The sequence below is a fragment of the Nuphar pumila genome, chromosome 5, assembly GCF_984573655.1.
Source record: "Nuphar pumila chromosome 5, dmNupPumi1.hap1.1, whole genome shotgun sequence".
Lineage (NCBI taxonomy): Eukaryota > Viridiplantae > Streptophyta > Magnoliopsida > Nymphaeales > Nymphaeaceae > Nuphar > Nuphar pumila.
Window position 1 is genome coordinate 126061631 of NC_143253.1, and position 16415 is coordinate 126078045.

Genomic DNA, 16415 nt, shown 5'->3' on the forward strand with positions numbered 1-16415 from the left:
TAAAGAAAGAAAGAGAAAAGGAGGAGATTGAGAAAAAGGAGGTGAGGGAGAGAGTGGGGTTTAATTCCTAAAAAATATTTTATATATATTATTAATTAAAAAAGGGTGATAATATCCCCTCAGAATCAGATCTACAAACCCTAATTCCTCCCTTCCTCCTCTCTCCCGGTGCCCGGTTTCTGGTTTTCCGTTGGGTTTCAGCCATGGGCCTCTGGGAAGCGTTCCTCAACTGGCTCCGAAGGTGCTCTCTCTCTCTCTCTCATCTTTTCCTTCTGTTTTTCCTCTTTGGTCTCGGTTGTGGTCAGGATCTCTCTTAGGGGTTATTTTAAATCTTTCTTTTTGAAGTTTTTCGGGTGTTGATGGTTGATTAATTAACGTGAATTACGAAAAAAATTTATCTTGAGATGATATTTTGTATCTTATTTTTTAGTTTTTGTCTAAATTTGTTGCCTTTGTTTCTAAATTTGCACGATACTCGATCGGTTTCATTGTAGCTAATTGAGTTCGTGAGAATTTTAGGGTTACCAATGCCTCGGCTGATTCAGAATACAAGGAAATCTGCTTTTTTTTTTGTGTTTTTCTTTGTGTCTGGAACACGGGTTTTCAGTTTTTCCCATCAGTTTGATTCACGTTGTTCTTTTCTACAAGCTATTTTGGGTGATGGCTTGTAGTTAATTTCTTGTTTCTGAGAGAGAGGTTTGAGGACTCCCTTACGGATTGGCGGTTTTATTCGATCTTTTTCTGACGGTAGGAGGTGGGCGAGTTTGTGACGGTCTTCAATCGCGTGAATTACTTCTTCTGATTGCTGTTGTTTGGTGGGTGCAGCCTATTCTTCAAGCAGGAAATGGAGCTGTCCCTTATAGGACTGCAGAATGCAGGAAAGACCTCGCTTGTGAATGTTATTGCGGTACACGTTCCTGCCTACTGAATTCGTTTTTTTCTCTACTTAAAGAGATGTTTTTCGAGATTTTTGGCTGTGTTCTGTTTTTTCAGTAACTGAATTTGGCATTGATTGACTTGGTTCTTTTTTGTTAGACTGGTGGATACAGCGAAGACATGATTCCCACTGTAAGTGATATTTGTATTTGACAAAGTACATTAGTTGTTTTCCAGTGTTTCTATTAGCTGTTTCCGTTGACATGTAAAGGTGTTGTAGCCATTCTTAATTGCTGCATAAACGTTTTCGAGCTATTAGATTCTGTTTGAACCCAGAGGTTGTCATCCCTTTAACTTGCAGGTGGGATTCAACATGCGGAAGGTAACTAAAGGAAATGTCACTATTAAATTGTGGGACCTTGGAGGTCAGCCAAGGTTCCGCAGCATGTGGGAGCGGTATTGTCGTGCTGTGTCTGCAATTGTGTATGTACCGAATTGCATCTAATTTTTTTACTTGTTAGTTGTTACCCAGTTTAGAGTTATCTTCATCATAAATTTACTTTTTATCACAATGTGTTCAGCATTTGTGCTCTTCAAACAACTCTCGGTATTGTTCATGTTATGTTAGGACAAGAAATAAACAAATTTCCAAGTATATTGATTTATAAGTATAGGGCTAGTTTAAGTGCACCCTTAAAATGTCATTTGGTGTCATAAATGTGGGTTGACATCTATTTTGTACCTTTAGCTCATCTAGTATGATTGTGCTGTCTTAGAATCATATGAGACTGCAAAGTTTTCAGGCATTTGGGCCTCAATTGCACGTGGGTTGCAATTAAGAAAAAGATAATTTCATCTCATGAAAGATTTCACAGGCATTTGCTGAGATAACGGTAAGTACATATAGCATAACAAAGGGTATCCGAAAGAAAACCTCCAGAGCCACTTCCTGTATGATAATGACTTAACTAAAAAGGAGTGGAAGCTTTCACATTAGTTAAACCGTATGAACCTAACATGCTTCTATAGTTGGCAAACATAAGTTATAACAGAAAAGGAACCAGTATGGACATTGAAAATGTCTGGTCATTCCCTGCATAATTCATTTAATGAAGTCAACAGCTATACTGTATCTCCAATTCATATCCAGATCATGGTTGTTTGTCTTTTCAATTCTCCATATCTAATGAACTGCATGACCTACAACCTATGTCACACAGACACTTCACTTATCATGCGTATGTAATGAAAAGAGGCGGAAGCACCAATAGAGCAAAAAGTCACTCTTTAAGAGTGACTACTAGAGCCAAGAACACAAACACCCAAATGTGCACACACAAAACTCTCAAATATAGAAAATGACTTAAAGTCATAAGTTGGATTTATTGAAGAAAGGAAGAGAAGGGTGTAAAACCCATTCTTACAAGAGGGGAACACCTCCTCTATTTATAGAGGAGGAGGGCACTAAGAAGGGACCACAAGGGGGCTCCCTTGTAGTCGTTGGGAGCCCCCAACGGTCAGAAATCTGACCGTTGGGGCCCCAACGACTACAAGAGTGGGGCCTCTTGTGGTTCAAACAAAAAATAAAAAAGAAAAAAAGAAAAAGGTAAAAAGGAAAAAGAAAAAAGAAAAAGTAAAAAAATAAAAAGTACATTTTGCAGTTTTACAAGAATACCCCTATCAGGTATTTCACTAAAAAGAATATGTATATATATACATATATGTATATATATACTTATATATATACGAATGTATATATATATATATATATATATTTTAACACGCCCCCTCAAACTTTACGGGGAGAAGACCGAAAGTTTGCTAAGGAGAAACATAAATCGTGGAGTTGGGAGCGCTTTGGTGAAGAAGTCAGCTAGTTGATACTCTGAAGTAACATATGGTAATGAGATAGTCCCTCTGAGGTATTCGTCTCGAACATAATGGCAATCCATTTCGATATGCTTTGTCCGCTCATGAAAGGTGTGATTGCTGGCAATGTATATCGCACTTTTGTTATCACAGCAGAGCTTGGTAGGAGTGGAAATGAGGACGCCCATGTCAGCAAGGAGACTTCTGAGCCATACGATTTCCATAGTTGTCATCGCCATAGCCCGATATTCAGCTTCAGTAGATGATAAGGAGACCTTCTGCTGCTTCTTGCATCTCCACGAGATGAGAGATTCACCTAAAAAAATACAAAGACCCGTAATTGAGATACGATCATTGGGATTCCTCCCCAATCAGCATCAGTAAAAGCAGTCAATTCAAGAGATGAGGAAGAGGATAAGAAGAGTCCCTTGGAGATGGTATTTTTGATATATCGCACAATTCTCATTACGGCCGCCATATGAACCGTGGTAGGTGCGTGCTGAAACTGGCTCGCTGCATGAACCGCATGAGCTATGTCAGGACGGGTGATGGATAGATAGGTGAGGGATCCAATTAATTGACGGTAGGGAGTTGGATCTTCAAGAAGAACACCATCTTCAAGTCTTAGTTTCACATTGATAACTTCAGGAGTCTCAACTTTCTTTTCATCAGATATTCTTGATTTGGTACAAATTTCTGCAGCTAACTTCATTTGAGATAAGATGTATCCTCGTGCGGAATAAGCCACTTCAATTCCTAAAAAATATCTCAAATAACCAAGGTCAGACATATCAAAAGTATCTTTTAGCATAGACTTAACATCATTTACGCCCTTTTTGTCATTCCCAATGATGATCATATCATCAACATACAACAGAAGCATAATAATGGAGTCACCTGTCCTTTTAACAAAAAGAGCAGTGTCAGTATAGCCAGAAGAAAAACCTAAATTGATTAATACATTACTAAACTTGTCATACCAAGCTTTAGGAGCTTGCTTAAGTCCATATAAAGCCTTTTTTAATTTTAAAACTTTTCCATTTAAATTCATACCTGGAGGTGGTTCCATATAAACTTCTTCATTTAAATTGCCATTCAAGAAGGCATTTTTAACATCAAGTTGAAAGATAGGCCATTTTTTAACAGAAGCTATAGCAATAAGGACTCGAACACTAGTCATTCGAGCAACTGGGGCAAAAGTTTCATCATAGTCTACCCCATACTCTTGGGCATATCCTTTGGCTACCAACCTAGCCTTATATCTTTCTAATGAACCATCACTCTTAGTTTTTACTTTAAACACCCATCTACATCCAATGGGTTTCTTGCCATTGGGAGGATCAATGATTTCCCAAGTTTGCGCCCTTTTAAGGGTATTAAGTTCAAGTTCCATAGCTTCATTCCAATGAGCATATTGTTTAGCATCATTGTAATGAGATGGTTCGTGAAAGGAGTGAAGAGCAAGTAGACATGCTCGATAATTAGGAGAAAAAGAGTCATAAGAAACAAATCTATTTGGTATCTTGAGAATGCGATTTGATCTTCTTTGAGAGGTTTCTTCTATCGACTCATTTTGAGAAAATCTTTCAAGAGCACACGGAGGATTTCTTTCATTCCTTCTAGAGTAGACTTGTATTTGTCTTGAAACATTTTCTTCTAAGTTTTGATCATTATTTGGATGTTCAACAAGATCTTCATTAAGAGATTCACTAGGATCAACATGATCATCTATGATGTTTTCTTGAGGTAACAAGTCAAATAAAAAGGAATAGTCAATATTTTCATTTGGTTGATGCGAAAAACCATTTTCTTCTTCGAGGAATGTGACATCTTTTGAGATATAAAGTTTATTCTTAAGAATGTCAAAACATCGATATCCTTTTTGTTTTTCGCCATATCCCAAGAGAAGACATTCAATAGCCCTAGGAGAAAGTTTATCATTTTTGCGAGTTAAAACAAAGCATTTACATCCAAAAATTCTTAATCTTTTATAGTCGGGAGACATATTGTAAAGTTTTTCAAATGGAGAAAGATTTTTCAAAGAGGATGAAGGGATTCTATTGATGAGATATGTTGAGGTTAGAACCGCTTCGGCCCAAAAGGATTTTGGGATATTTTTTGAAATCAATAATGTTCTTATAGTTTCTATTATGTGCCTATGCTTTCTTTCCGCAAGACCATTTTGTTGCGGAGTGTTGGGACAAGAACATTGATGACAAATTCCATTTTCTTTTAAGTAACTTTGAAAATCATTAGACATATATTCACCTCCCGAATCGGACCTAAGAATAGATAGATTTTCCAAAAATTGATTTTTAACCATTGCATGAAATTCTTTAAAGAAGGAGAAGACTTCGGATTTGCGACTTAGGAAGTATATCCACGTAAATCTAGTGAAGTCATCAATAAAGACCACATAATACGAAAAACCTCCTTTAGACAAAATTGGGGAGGGTCCCCACACATCGGAATGAACAAGTTCAAATGGCCGAGTGGTAAAGTAACTTCTTTGAGGAAACGAAATAGCTTTAGATTTCCCAAAAATGCAATCTTTACAAGTTATGTGATTGTCTTTACAAGTATTGTTCAAAAAAGGGAAAAGAGACATTTTTACAAAATTTGGATGACCAAGTCTCTTATGCCAAATTCCAATACTTTTGTCTTTAACAAGATTGCAAGATGACTTAGATGGTAGCGTCAAAAAGTCCATAAAATAGAGATCACCCCTTCTATGGCCTTGCCCAATCAGCTTCCCTGACTGGAGATCCTGCACGGTGCAATCTTTAGGTGAGAAAGAGACTTGGCATCCATGGTCGGTGATTTGAGAAACGGAAAAGAAATTTAAATTAATTTTTGGGACGACTCTTACTTTATGAACAAAAAAGTTTTGAGATTTTTTGAAGTCAAGTGTTCCAATACTTTCAATTTTCAATGACGTTCCATCGGCCGTTGAAACATAGGAGGACATGGGTTCGGAAAAAACATTTGAAAGAGAGTTTTTATGAGATGTCATATGAAAAGAAGCACCAGAGTCTAGTATCCACATACCTGGAGGTGATGAAGAGTAGGCGATGGCGGCTCCGGATGTTGAAGGAGAAGACTTGAGAAGGTGTTGGAGAACTTCAGAGATATGATTAAGAGTTTCTTTGATATCTCCTTCTTTGGTACTTTCTTCCTTCTTTGGAGAACTTTCTCCAACCGCGGCAACCTTTCCTTTAAGCTTTGGACAAACCGGTCTAATGTGCCCCGGTTCATTACAATAGTGGCATATAATTCCCTTTCTAGGCCCATTACTATTTTTGTTAAAGTGGGGAGGTCTATATGCTTTAACATTCGATCTGGGCCTATTAACGGCCAAAACTTCATCACTCCTAATGCTCAAGCCAAGTCGAGTTTCTTCTTGACATATCTCGGCAAGGGCATCTTCAATAGGTAGGGCTTTGCTTCTATGGAAAAGATATGCCCTTACTTGTTCAAATTCCGGGCGAAGTCCATGAAGGAATTGAAAAAAATGCTCTTTTTCAATTTGTTCCCTTCTTAGTTCAATATCTTGTGGAGCAACCCATTTAGGTTCAAGAAGGGCAAGCTCATCTCAAAGAGGGGTTAGAGAGCTAAAATAGTCCCGGACACTCATATCCATTTGTTTGGTGGAACGAATTTTTTCTTGACAAAAAAATTGCCGAGCAAGATCCTTTTGGGTATACATACCCTTAAGGAAAAACCAAGCCTCATTGGCCCTTCTAAATTTAGCAATATTGGCACAATTTTTAAGGTCTACATTGTTCATAAACCATGCCAAAATTTTGGCATGGTTACTTTCCCAATCCTCAATTTTGGATTGATGTTCATTAATGGCTTTGATGCGCTCATCGCCATCTAAAGCCTTTTCAACTTCATTTTCAATTTTGGTAAGAACAAGAGAGGGTTCGGGAGTAGTTCCCATAACAAAGCCCCAAAGTTTCTTACCTCTTAGATGATTTTCCATAGCGGAGGCCCACATGAGATAGTTGAACCCATTTAGCTTGAAAGAAAGCTCCACTTTAGAGTCACGTTCCATCGGCACCAAATATTCTTCTTTTCTTCAAAACTTTAAGAGGCACGCGTTCCAAGATGACAAGGGAAAAGCCCAATCACCAACCGAGCTCTGATACCATGTAATGAAAAGAGGCGGAAGCACCAATAGAGCAAAAAGTCACTCTTTAAGAGTGACTACTAGAGCCAAGAACACAAACACCAAATGTGCACACACAAAACTCTCAAATATAGAAAATGACTTAAAGTCATAAGTTGGATTTATTGAAGAAAGGAAGAGAAGGGTGTAAAAACCCATGCTTACAAGAGGGGAACACCTCCTCTATTTATAGAGGAGGAGGGCACTAAGAAGGGACCACAAGGGGGCTCTCTTGTAGTCGTTGGGAGCCCCCAACGACTACAAGAGTGGGGCCCCTTGTGGTTCAAACAAAAAATAAAAAAGAAAAAGGTAAAAAGGAAAAAGAAAAAAGAAAAAGTAAAAAAAGAAAAAGTACATTTTGCAGTTTTACAAGAATACCCCTATCGGGTATTTCACTAAAAAGAATATGTATATATATACATATATGTATATATATACTTATATATATATATATATATATATATATATATATTTTAACAGCATATCCCATGTTGACACGACACAATACTTAGACACTTCATGGACACAACACGACTTCATGGACACAATCAAACTAGTTTCAAACACAGTCAACATTGTGTCATTAACTTTACCTATTTCCTTTTATGATCTTGTTTACTTATTTGTATTCATCTGCATTCTTTTTCTTTTAAAATTTGTCAACAATTACATCACATTTCAATTTCAACCTAGTTTCATTGTTTGATGTTCCTAACTACAGTGATTTAAGATTGCGTTTTTATACACATACATACATTTATGTGTGTGTCCGGCTGTGTCCCCATATCCTAATTTTTGAAAATTATTGTGTCGTATCAAGCATATCCACGTCATATCCTGTTTCCTCATCCTTATCCATGTGATATAGCCTACAACCCAAAATTAAGGCATGTAATTGTGTTCATACATTGGGCAGTAATAAGGTGGCCTATATAAAACTCACAAGTTCCATCTTACCATTCTATTAACTCGTTAGGGGATAATTTTTACTTTCGAATCTGTATTCTCATATGTTCAGTAGCTTGTAATCGGAAGTTTCTGTATTCCTTTTTTGACCTTATTTAGATGGATTTATTCTTATTGTGTATACATATTACATAATAAATATAAACAGCTTATAGATATTCATCAAGAATAAATAGGAATCAGATTATTGGTGTTAGGATGGCAAACTGTTCAAACCAGTTTTTAAATATTTGTATCTGAATGTATAGGGCTTGCTTATATACTATATCCAACTGGGTCAAATGCATTCAACAGAGACAAAAGTGGCATCAGGAACTTAATCTAGGTCAGAACCATGAGGATCTGAGTTGGGGGTAGGTGGGTTCATGTGCGGTCTGGTTTGGGCTCAAACAGGCCTAATTCAAACCTCTGTGGGGCTTCGTTAGATCTTTTTGATCAATAAAAACCCCTTCCCAAACTGTACAAGCTTCTTCCAAAACTTACGGCTTTCTAGATGTAGATGATGATATTTAGGCCAAAAATTAGGATACATTCTTTCGACAAAAGACCTACACCCGAGTTCTTGTGTTACTTAGATGCTTTCAGTAGTTTGCTTGTTTAACTACCTACATAGGCATGATAACTAGTATGCCAAAGGTGTGTCCTTGAGCTGAATTTATGATGAGGATACAATTTAAACAAAAAATATTACCATCAATAGATAAGCACCTCTTCTTATAGAGATCAAGTTGTAGATTTCTGTTTTTTGTTTATGTTTCCCCATGAACCTGATCACTATGGGCTTCTAGTTGTTGGAACTGGATGTAGGCTCAGTTGTCAGTTTCTACTCAAGTTTCTACAATGTTCTGTTGTGGCCTACATATAGTGACAAAAGTTTAAAATGGCAATTTATCAGCTGAATTTCTCATGAGATTTTTCAAATTTTTATTTTTCTCGGGTTTTTATCAGCAAAATCTTGGTAAAAATTAAAACAGCAAATAAAAATAAATTTCATTATAAGACAATGTATTTACAAAATTAACATTTCATGGCAAAAAAATTATAAAATCTATTTCCACATAATAAACATATGTTCAATTAGGGATGTAAACTATATGGGTTTGGTATAAGCTTTCAGATTTGATTAAATAATTAGGTTGGATCCAGTTATAACACATAAAATACAAAGTTCCAAACAGATTCAGATTCGGATTTTTTTTTATCTCCAATCAAATTTTTGCAGCTATTCATCATTAAACCTAGTGCATGGGTTTCAAGCAGAGCCCATAAGGGATAGTCAACCATGCTTTTGAGAATTGTGGTGAAGTTAAAGGGGTGGGGGACATCTTTCTAAAACATAACACCGTTAAAAGGTCAGCCAACTCAGACACTTTTTAGAAATTGTAAAGGAAAAACAGGAAACTGTGTAGTTATGGAAGTGCATGCGGTGCATGCATTTTGAAAATTGTGATGGTTAAAATTATTTAATGATTTTAAAACACAAAAAGTTAACAACTTGCCATTATGTGTACAAAATATTGACACAATATTTTGGTCTTTTTCAAAATATTGCAATATTATTATGTTTTTAAGCTATGTCACATGGGTGCGGGTGTGGGGATTCGGCACTTCCAAAAAACCCGGGTGCGGCAGGGGCAAAAATGTATATATATATATATAAGGGGGTCTGGGGGTTCCCCCGACGCGGGTTTTTTCAAATTTCATTTTATATACAGCTGCACGATAGCGCACCAGGTCATGTAGATCTGAGTACAACCCCAATATGATGTTATTTGAAATCCATGTCTAAGAATAATGTCAGATTTGGATCAGAGATCTAAACAAATCCAATCCATTTGCAGCCCTAGCATTGGATGCTGGTTTGTGAGATTTTATTTCACAAGTTTATTAGTCTTCATAGGCCACGTCGATCTGTAACAAGTTCATGCTTAAGAGTAGATCTTGGTTACTGTGGCTTCTATCTCGTCAGGAGAACAGTGAATGCTAATAGCCAGCAAGGCTACCACCATCATATTATCATTTATTATGGAGAGAGAAAATCCTTTACGAAAAAGAAGTATTAGCAAGGCTACCACCATCATTATCATTTATTATGGAGAGAGAAAATCCTTTACGAAAAAGAAGGATTTTGAAAAGGCAGGAGCAGCCACAACTGTTAGTAGCTGTCAGCAGATTTTTTTTTTTTAAAAATTCCGCAGCCCATTTCATAGGGCAAATTTTAAAAAAAAAAATCCAAAAAAAAAATGGACCTAAATGATCCTGGGTGCAGTCAACGCACCCAGGATTGGGTTGACCGCACCCGGTGCCGCACCCGCACCCGCTCCCGCGTCGAGTCGCGTCGATGCGGCACCCTGCTAGCCGAATCCCTGTGACAGTTTTTAAGTAAAAATCTATAGTATCCTGATATTTTGTAAAAGATGCGAGATTTAGAAGTTTTAAATGGCTGACCTTTTTTCCGTTTTTTTTCTTCAAAAAATCACCAATATTTGTCACACTGGTCCTATAGACCATGTGATTTCTTTTTTGTAAAAATAGGTTTGTTTATCCTATTCTTTCGTCATTTTCCTTATCTGCAACCTTTCAAATCTTTTCTTGCTGACAACTTTTTCTTTTTTTTATAACTGCTCCTTACCCATCTTTTTCTTTTTTCAACCTTTCCTAAACAGTCTTTCCCCTTCGCCTTTTGCTTTCTTTTCTTTTCTTGAGGGGTACATGCTATTCTTGCTAATCTGCTGTTATTTTGAACGGTTCTTTTTACTTGATATTATGTTTTTCTTGCATTCTTTTCTTCTACTTATTTCCTTAGCAACCTTTTTCATTTCCTACCTTTTCTTCTGGCCATTGGTTTTTTGCACTTTGTTTTTGCCACTCTCTTTCCTCTCCCTAAATTGTGAGATCACCTCACCCTATTTATCTCCCCATCCACTGAATTTGAATGTATAATACCTAAATTGACAAGTAGTTCATGTTAGATACATTCCAAATTATAGGCCTAGCCTTTGATGGTCAGATCTATTCAAAGTAGAAGACAAGTGCCTTATCATGCACTGCATTTATTTCATGATAAGTTAATTCGTATATTGTGTCATTTTATAACCACAAAATTTCTATGGAATTCTCTTTCTGAATACCTAGTTTTGATAATTCATTTTGCATGTTCTTTACCCAACTCTTTGTCTGCATCAATGCAGATTAATATTTTACTTTTATCATGCAATAGGATGAAATATTGGCCTTGCAGCATAAATGCATGTTAAATAGGTTTTCATAAGTCCCTTTTTGAAACAAAAGTAAGAATATGTTACTTCTAGAGTTTAGTGGAAGCAGGTGACAAGTAGTCACTGGGTGGTAAAGAGTTGAAAACCCTTGCTTCCCCCTCACCCCACTACCCCCCCCCCCCCCCCCCCCCCCCCCCCCCGAAAAAAAGATAGGGCTCAATTTCTGGCTCCAAGAAATCATCTGAAATGATCCTGTAAAGTTACTCCATCACACTAGCTTCTCACTTCTATCATTAAGTTACCAGCGCAAAATCCAATTCATGAAGGTTCCCCAATCACTAACTTTGTTGTTTGTAAATTTCCTTTCAAAGAGGACATTCCAGTTCCTCTTACCAGGACAGCACTTCCCAACCTTATGTTTTTGTTCCAACCCTAATATGAAAATATTTGAGAACATTTTCTGCCAATTGAGTATGCCCACACCAATGGTGTTACCAAAAGAGAAGAGTTTTGCTTCATCTTGATTTGGCATTGTACTTATTTAAAATCTTTCAAAATAGAAAACCACGTTTGCAATAAACCTGATCTAACCCTTCATAAAGATCACCCAACTCCATGGCCACTTTTTGATGTCGTAAATTTTTTAAAAAGACTAGGCTAATATGCCATCTTAATGGAACATATACTGCTACGACATGTAAGACTCTGTTCAACTCCATGCAACCGAACAACTCTCAAATCATTGTTCTGTCTACTTTTTGATGTCGTAATTTTTTTTTAAAAAGACTAGGCTAATATGCCATCTTCATGGAACATTAACTGCCACCACATGTAAGATTCTGTTCAGCTCCATGCAACCGAACAACTCTCAAATCATTGTTCCTTTTTCATAAGAACATCCAAAGTACCTTTTTTGTCTTTTTCAAAATCTTAAACACATAGACAAGAGGTGAAGGGATTCTTCACAGCACATTTTTTACCAAGGTGATCTTACCAGCCAGCTGTAGGTATCTTGTGGTCCTATTGTATATTCCTAGGAACCATATCTTTTTGAAAGGAAATTGTCAAGATTTGAACCAGCAATCCTATCTTCAATCACTGATAGGTGAAAATCTCTAGAGCAACCTTTTGAAAATGATGTTTCCAGCTATTCATAGGAGGTCACAGTCTACAACCAAAAGAATTCAGCTGTCCTCCTATTCTCTAGTCCCAATTTTAAAATCTAACAAGCTGCATTTTTTATATTTAGATTAAGACCTATGGCCATCGTAAAGGATTTTATTATCAGCTAGGCATGACACATGCTATGTGGTAGATATTAGATCTTTAAATCAAGGCCCAATTTAGTATGTTTATTATTCTTTTCTTTTCTGAAAAAAAAAGAACCTTGTGGACCTTGAGATGAAGATGGGACAAGATGTTACATTGGATGGATAAGTATGCAGTCACTTGTGTTTTTGTGACCAAATGCAGACTGTCATTTTTGTTGTGTTTTCTATTTTTGGCAACCACATTTTTGGATTAAAAAACCAAATCTTGGTGTTTCCACCTGCACGAAAGAGGTAGTTTGTTGGGTATTAATTAAAAGATATTTGTAACATTGGAAAAGGCATCTCTAAAAGCTTGAAACATAATTTGTGGCACCACACTATTGGATCACTTAATCTCAGAGTTCATGGTGTCCAGAAATGTGCACAAAACACTTTGAGCCTTTGAGGGCATGACTGGAGGATAGAAACTGTATGACTGTCATCAAGCTATGTCTAAGAACTGAAAAACTCGGGGATATTATCTAGAACTGAAAAACTCGGGGATATTATCTAGACTACTACTATTAGGTTGGTGAGTCACTAGAGTTCCAAACCTAATAGAGAGGGCTCATCTGATTTCTCATCTTGATAAGAACCACCTCATTAGCTTTCAGTTTGTACAAAAGGAAACCAAATTGGGTATCTTACAAGTGGAACGAATGTGAAACTTCAGTTATGTGGCTTTTTCACACGATCCACTGATCTATTGATTTCATTATGAAGTAAAGACAACCTTCACGTGTATTTTTTTTGTATTCAAATTGGGCAATCTTACAATGTTTTGGAAGGCATTATCATTTGTTTCGACATTGTAAAATGGTTGATAACATTGTCCAAGCTCTGAAAAGATCCCTACCTCTAGAAAGATTAAGTTAATGCTTTTCCCATTGTAACTAACCACCCTGAACCTGGGGCATAAAAAGAAAAAAATTAAAAGAAAGGAGATGGCTTTTTCTTTTGTATTTTTGACTGAATTGTGTGAAGCTACGTCACATGGGCACTTCACTTACCACGTGTATTCCATGTCAACACGTCATGACACCAGATAGAATACTAGAAACACCATGACACTTCATGGACATAGTCAACACTGTGTCCTTAACTTCATCTGTTTCTTCAGAATAACTATTCCACATCCCTGGTCATATTGTCAGATTTTTCTTATGGAACACATGGAACTTTAGGCTCTAATTTTCTCCTTTATGCAGATATGTGGTTGATGCAGCTGACCGTGATAACTTGACCACTTCAAAAAATGAACTCCATGATCTATTGAGCAAGCCTTCATTGAGTGGGATTCCATTACTTGTGCTTGGTAACAAAATTGACAAGCCAGAAGCACTTTCAAAGCAGGGGTTGACAGATACAATGTAAGCAGCTATTACTCATCTTTGTTGTTTTTCATAGCAACTTAAGGGTGACTGTTTTATAAAATTATGCATCTTTGGATTTCACATGAGTCATTGACACCAAAAATGGCAAAACAGAGAATAATTAGAGAAAATGCATTCCTTGCTTGAATGGTTCCTTACAAATCTTCCAAGGCTTCTCTTTTTCTCCATATTTCCTACGAAATTCTTGATCCTCTGGAAGCTCTGAAGAGTTTTGACCTTTTGTTTCTCATGGATCTCTTGATTACAGATGGTGGAAAACCAAGACATAAGATTGGTCTGTGATGCCACTTATGTAGCTCGTTTCTCTTGCACAACAATAAATCCTATGTTGAAGAGAACCCCATAGACATTTTGCTTTAAATTACGGGTACTCATCTTTCATAATTTAACAAAGCGTGGTGAATTAATATAATATCTAGCATTGCGTACATGAATGATCTGGCGGAGGTGTAAATCTGTTGCATATGGTCATGCTTCTTGCTGAAATGACAAATCTTGGCTAGTTGAACCTCTGCCTAGTAAATCTTATTTTCCATGCATTGTCCTGAGCCTTCCAGCACTGGTAATGGGTGGTAGTGGTACCATGGTGATGTTGGTGATATTCTAGCATCATGTTTCATGAATCAATCATTGGGGCCACTGGTATGGTATAGACTTGTTAAAGTGGGGGGCCCTAGATGGCTCCACAATAATCTCTTGAAGTGTTTCATGGCTTTGCTCTTTTACCAGTGGAATCATTCTGTTTATTCAATTAGTAAGTCTATAGTTTCTTCCTTTTGTTTTACGACAAATGTGGTTTGTGATACAGGGGACTGAAGTCTATTACGGAGAGAGAGGTCTGCTGTTTCATGATCTCATGCAAGAACTCGACCAACATTGACTCAGTTATAGATTGGCTTGTGAAGCATTCAAAGACAAAGAACTGAAAATGGAGTTTCCTGCGTCCATGGGATCAACAAATGTGCCTTTAGGCGATTGCTTTCTTCATAGATTGCGTGAATTCTTGGCTAACCAGGCTACTGAATGTCTGACATGTCTCCTGCTTGCATCAAACACGATTTTCATTTTCTTTCCTGTTGGAGGATCTTTGGGCCGTTGTGATTTATAGGTAATATGTATTTTGAAGTTGAGCTCTCTATTGGGGCTGTGGACATGGTTTGGTTTGTCAAATTTGTTAATGTTTTGAGTGAAATTGTGAATAACAATTATGGGCCAATGTTTTGTGATTTGTGAATAAACCGGAGCATAACACCAGTGTCTTATCAGTTTACGTTTTCATGTTTCGTTTTCTCATTTATTATTTATGAGAGAGATTACGTGTCACGGGCCTATTTCCTTCAATGGGCCAGCGCGGCGCGACGGTCCTTCCTCACCGCCGCAAGCCTACTCGTCAGCTCGCTTGCCGATCGCGGAAGCTTGTAATCAAAGTGCAAGAGAGAATAGAGGGAGAGAAATTGCAATCACAAGAAGCAATCACAACGAGGGTGAACAAAAGAAAGCTCAACGCATTTACTTCATTCACAATTTTGCCTGCAGGCTATTACAATTCAAGTATACGGGCTGCCCCTTCGGGGTATTGATTCACCTGAACCGGGCAGCTTACATCAGACTCAACAAAAGCAAAACAGACTCTAAGCGCAACTGTACACTGTAAGTTATAAGGGAACATGCTCCCCCCTTCAAATCATGCGCCGTTCTCGGCGCCATCTGTTTCGTGGTAAGCCCTGACTTCAGCCGGGTAGCGGCTGTTCATTCGAAATGCAGGCTTCCACGTTGGTTTCGTTGTTTCATCTCATTGCACCAAGTATTTCTTCGCTTGTCCCAAGTAGTTGACCTTGTGGCGAAGGATCTGACTGAGGTGCTTCTCGGCTCGTTGTGCTGTCGGGGCCCTCTGCATGATGGGAGCGCGTTGTGGCACACTGCGTTCAGGGTCTCCATCATCTGGATGAAACTGCTTGAGGTTGCACACGTGGAACACCGGGTGCACCTTGAAGTCTGGGGGCAACTCCAGCTTGTATGCCAGCTTGCCCACCTTCTTTGTGATGGTGAAGGGTTCCTCATACTTTCTGAGTAGTCCGCGGTGCCGCCCACGGAAGATGCCTGTGCGACCAGGGTATAACTTCACCAACACTTGGTCCCTAACTTGGAACCCTGCGGGCTGACGGTGTTTGTCCGCCCACTTCTTCATTCTCTTTGCCGCTTTGTGTAAGAATGCCTTCGTCAACTCATTTTGCTCGTGCCAGTCGCGAACAAACTGATAGGCGAATGATGGCCTTCCCTTTTCTTGTGTGGTAAGAGTGTGTGGGGTCAGTGGCTGCTGCCCCGTGGCTATCTCGAACGGACTGTGGCCTGAAGACTCGCTCTTCTGCAGATTATAACAAAACTGTGTCACATCAAGGTGCTTCACCCAATTTTTCTGATTGGCACTAACAAAGTGCCTAAGGTACTGCTCCAATATCCCGTTGATACGCTCTGTCTGTCCATCTGACTGCGGATGAAAGCTTGTTGAAAACAGCAACTCAGAGCCAAGTAGCCGAAATACTTCACGCCAGAACTTGCCCGTGAAGCGAGCATCGCGATCACTCACAATGCTCTTTGGTATGCCCCAGTG

At 38.1% G+C, this 16415-nt stretch overlaps 1 protein-coding gene across 1 annotated transcript; it reads left to right on the forward strand.

Annotated features, from left to right (window-relative positions):
• LOC149838579 (ADP-ribosylation factor-like protein 8a) lies at positions 1-15072 on the forward strand. The gene is made up of 6 exons (XM_090006672.1): positions 1-241; positions 826-907; positions 1036-1068; positions 1238-1359; positions 13619-13780; positions 14613-15072. The coding sequence occupies exons 1-6, from the start codon at positions 204-206 to the stop codon at positions 14728-14730; spliced, it is 555 nt and encodes a 184-aa protein (XP_089862798.1). The 5' UTR covers positions 1-203; the 3' UTR covers positions 14731-15072.
• Positions 15073-16415: the final 1343 nt, after the last annotated feature.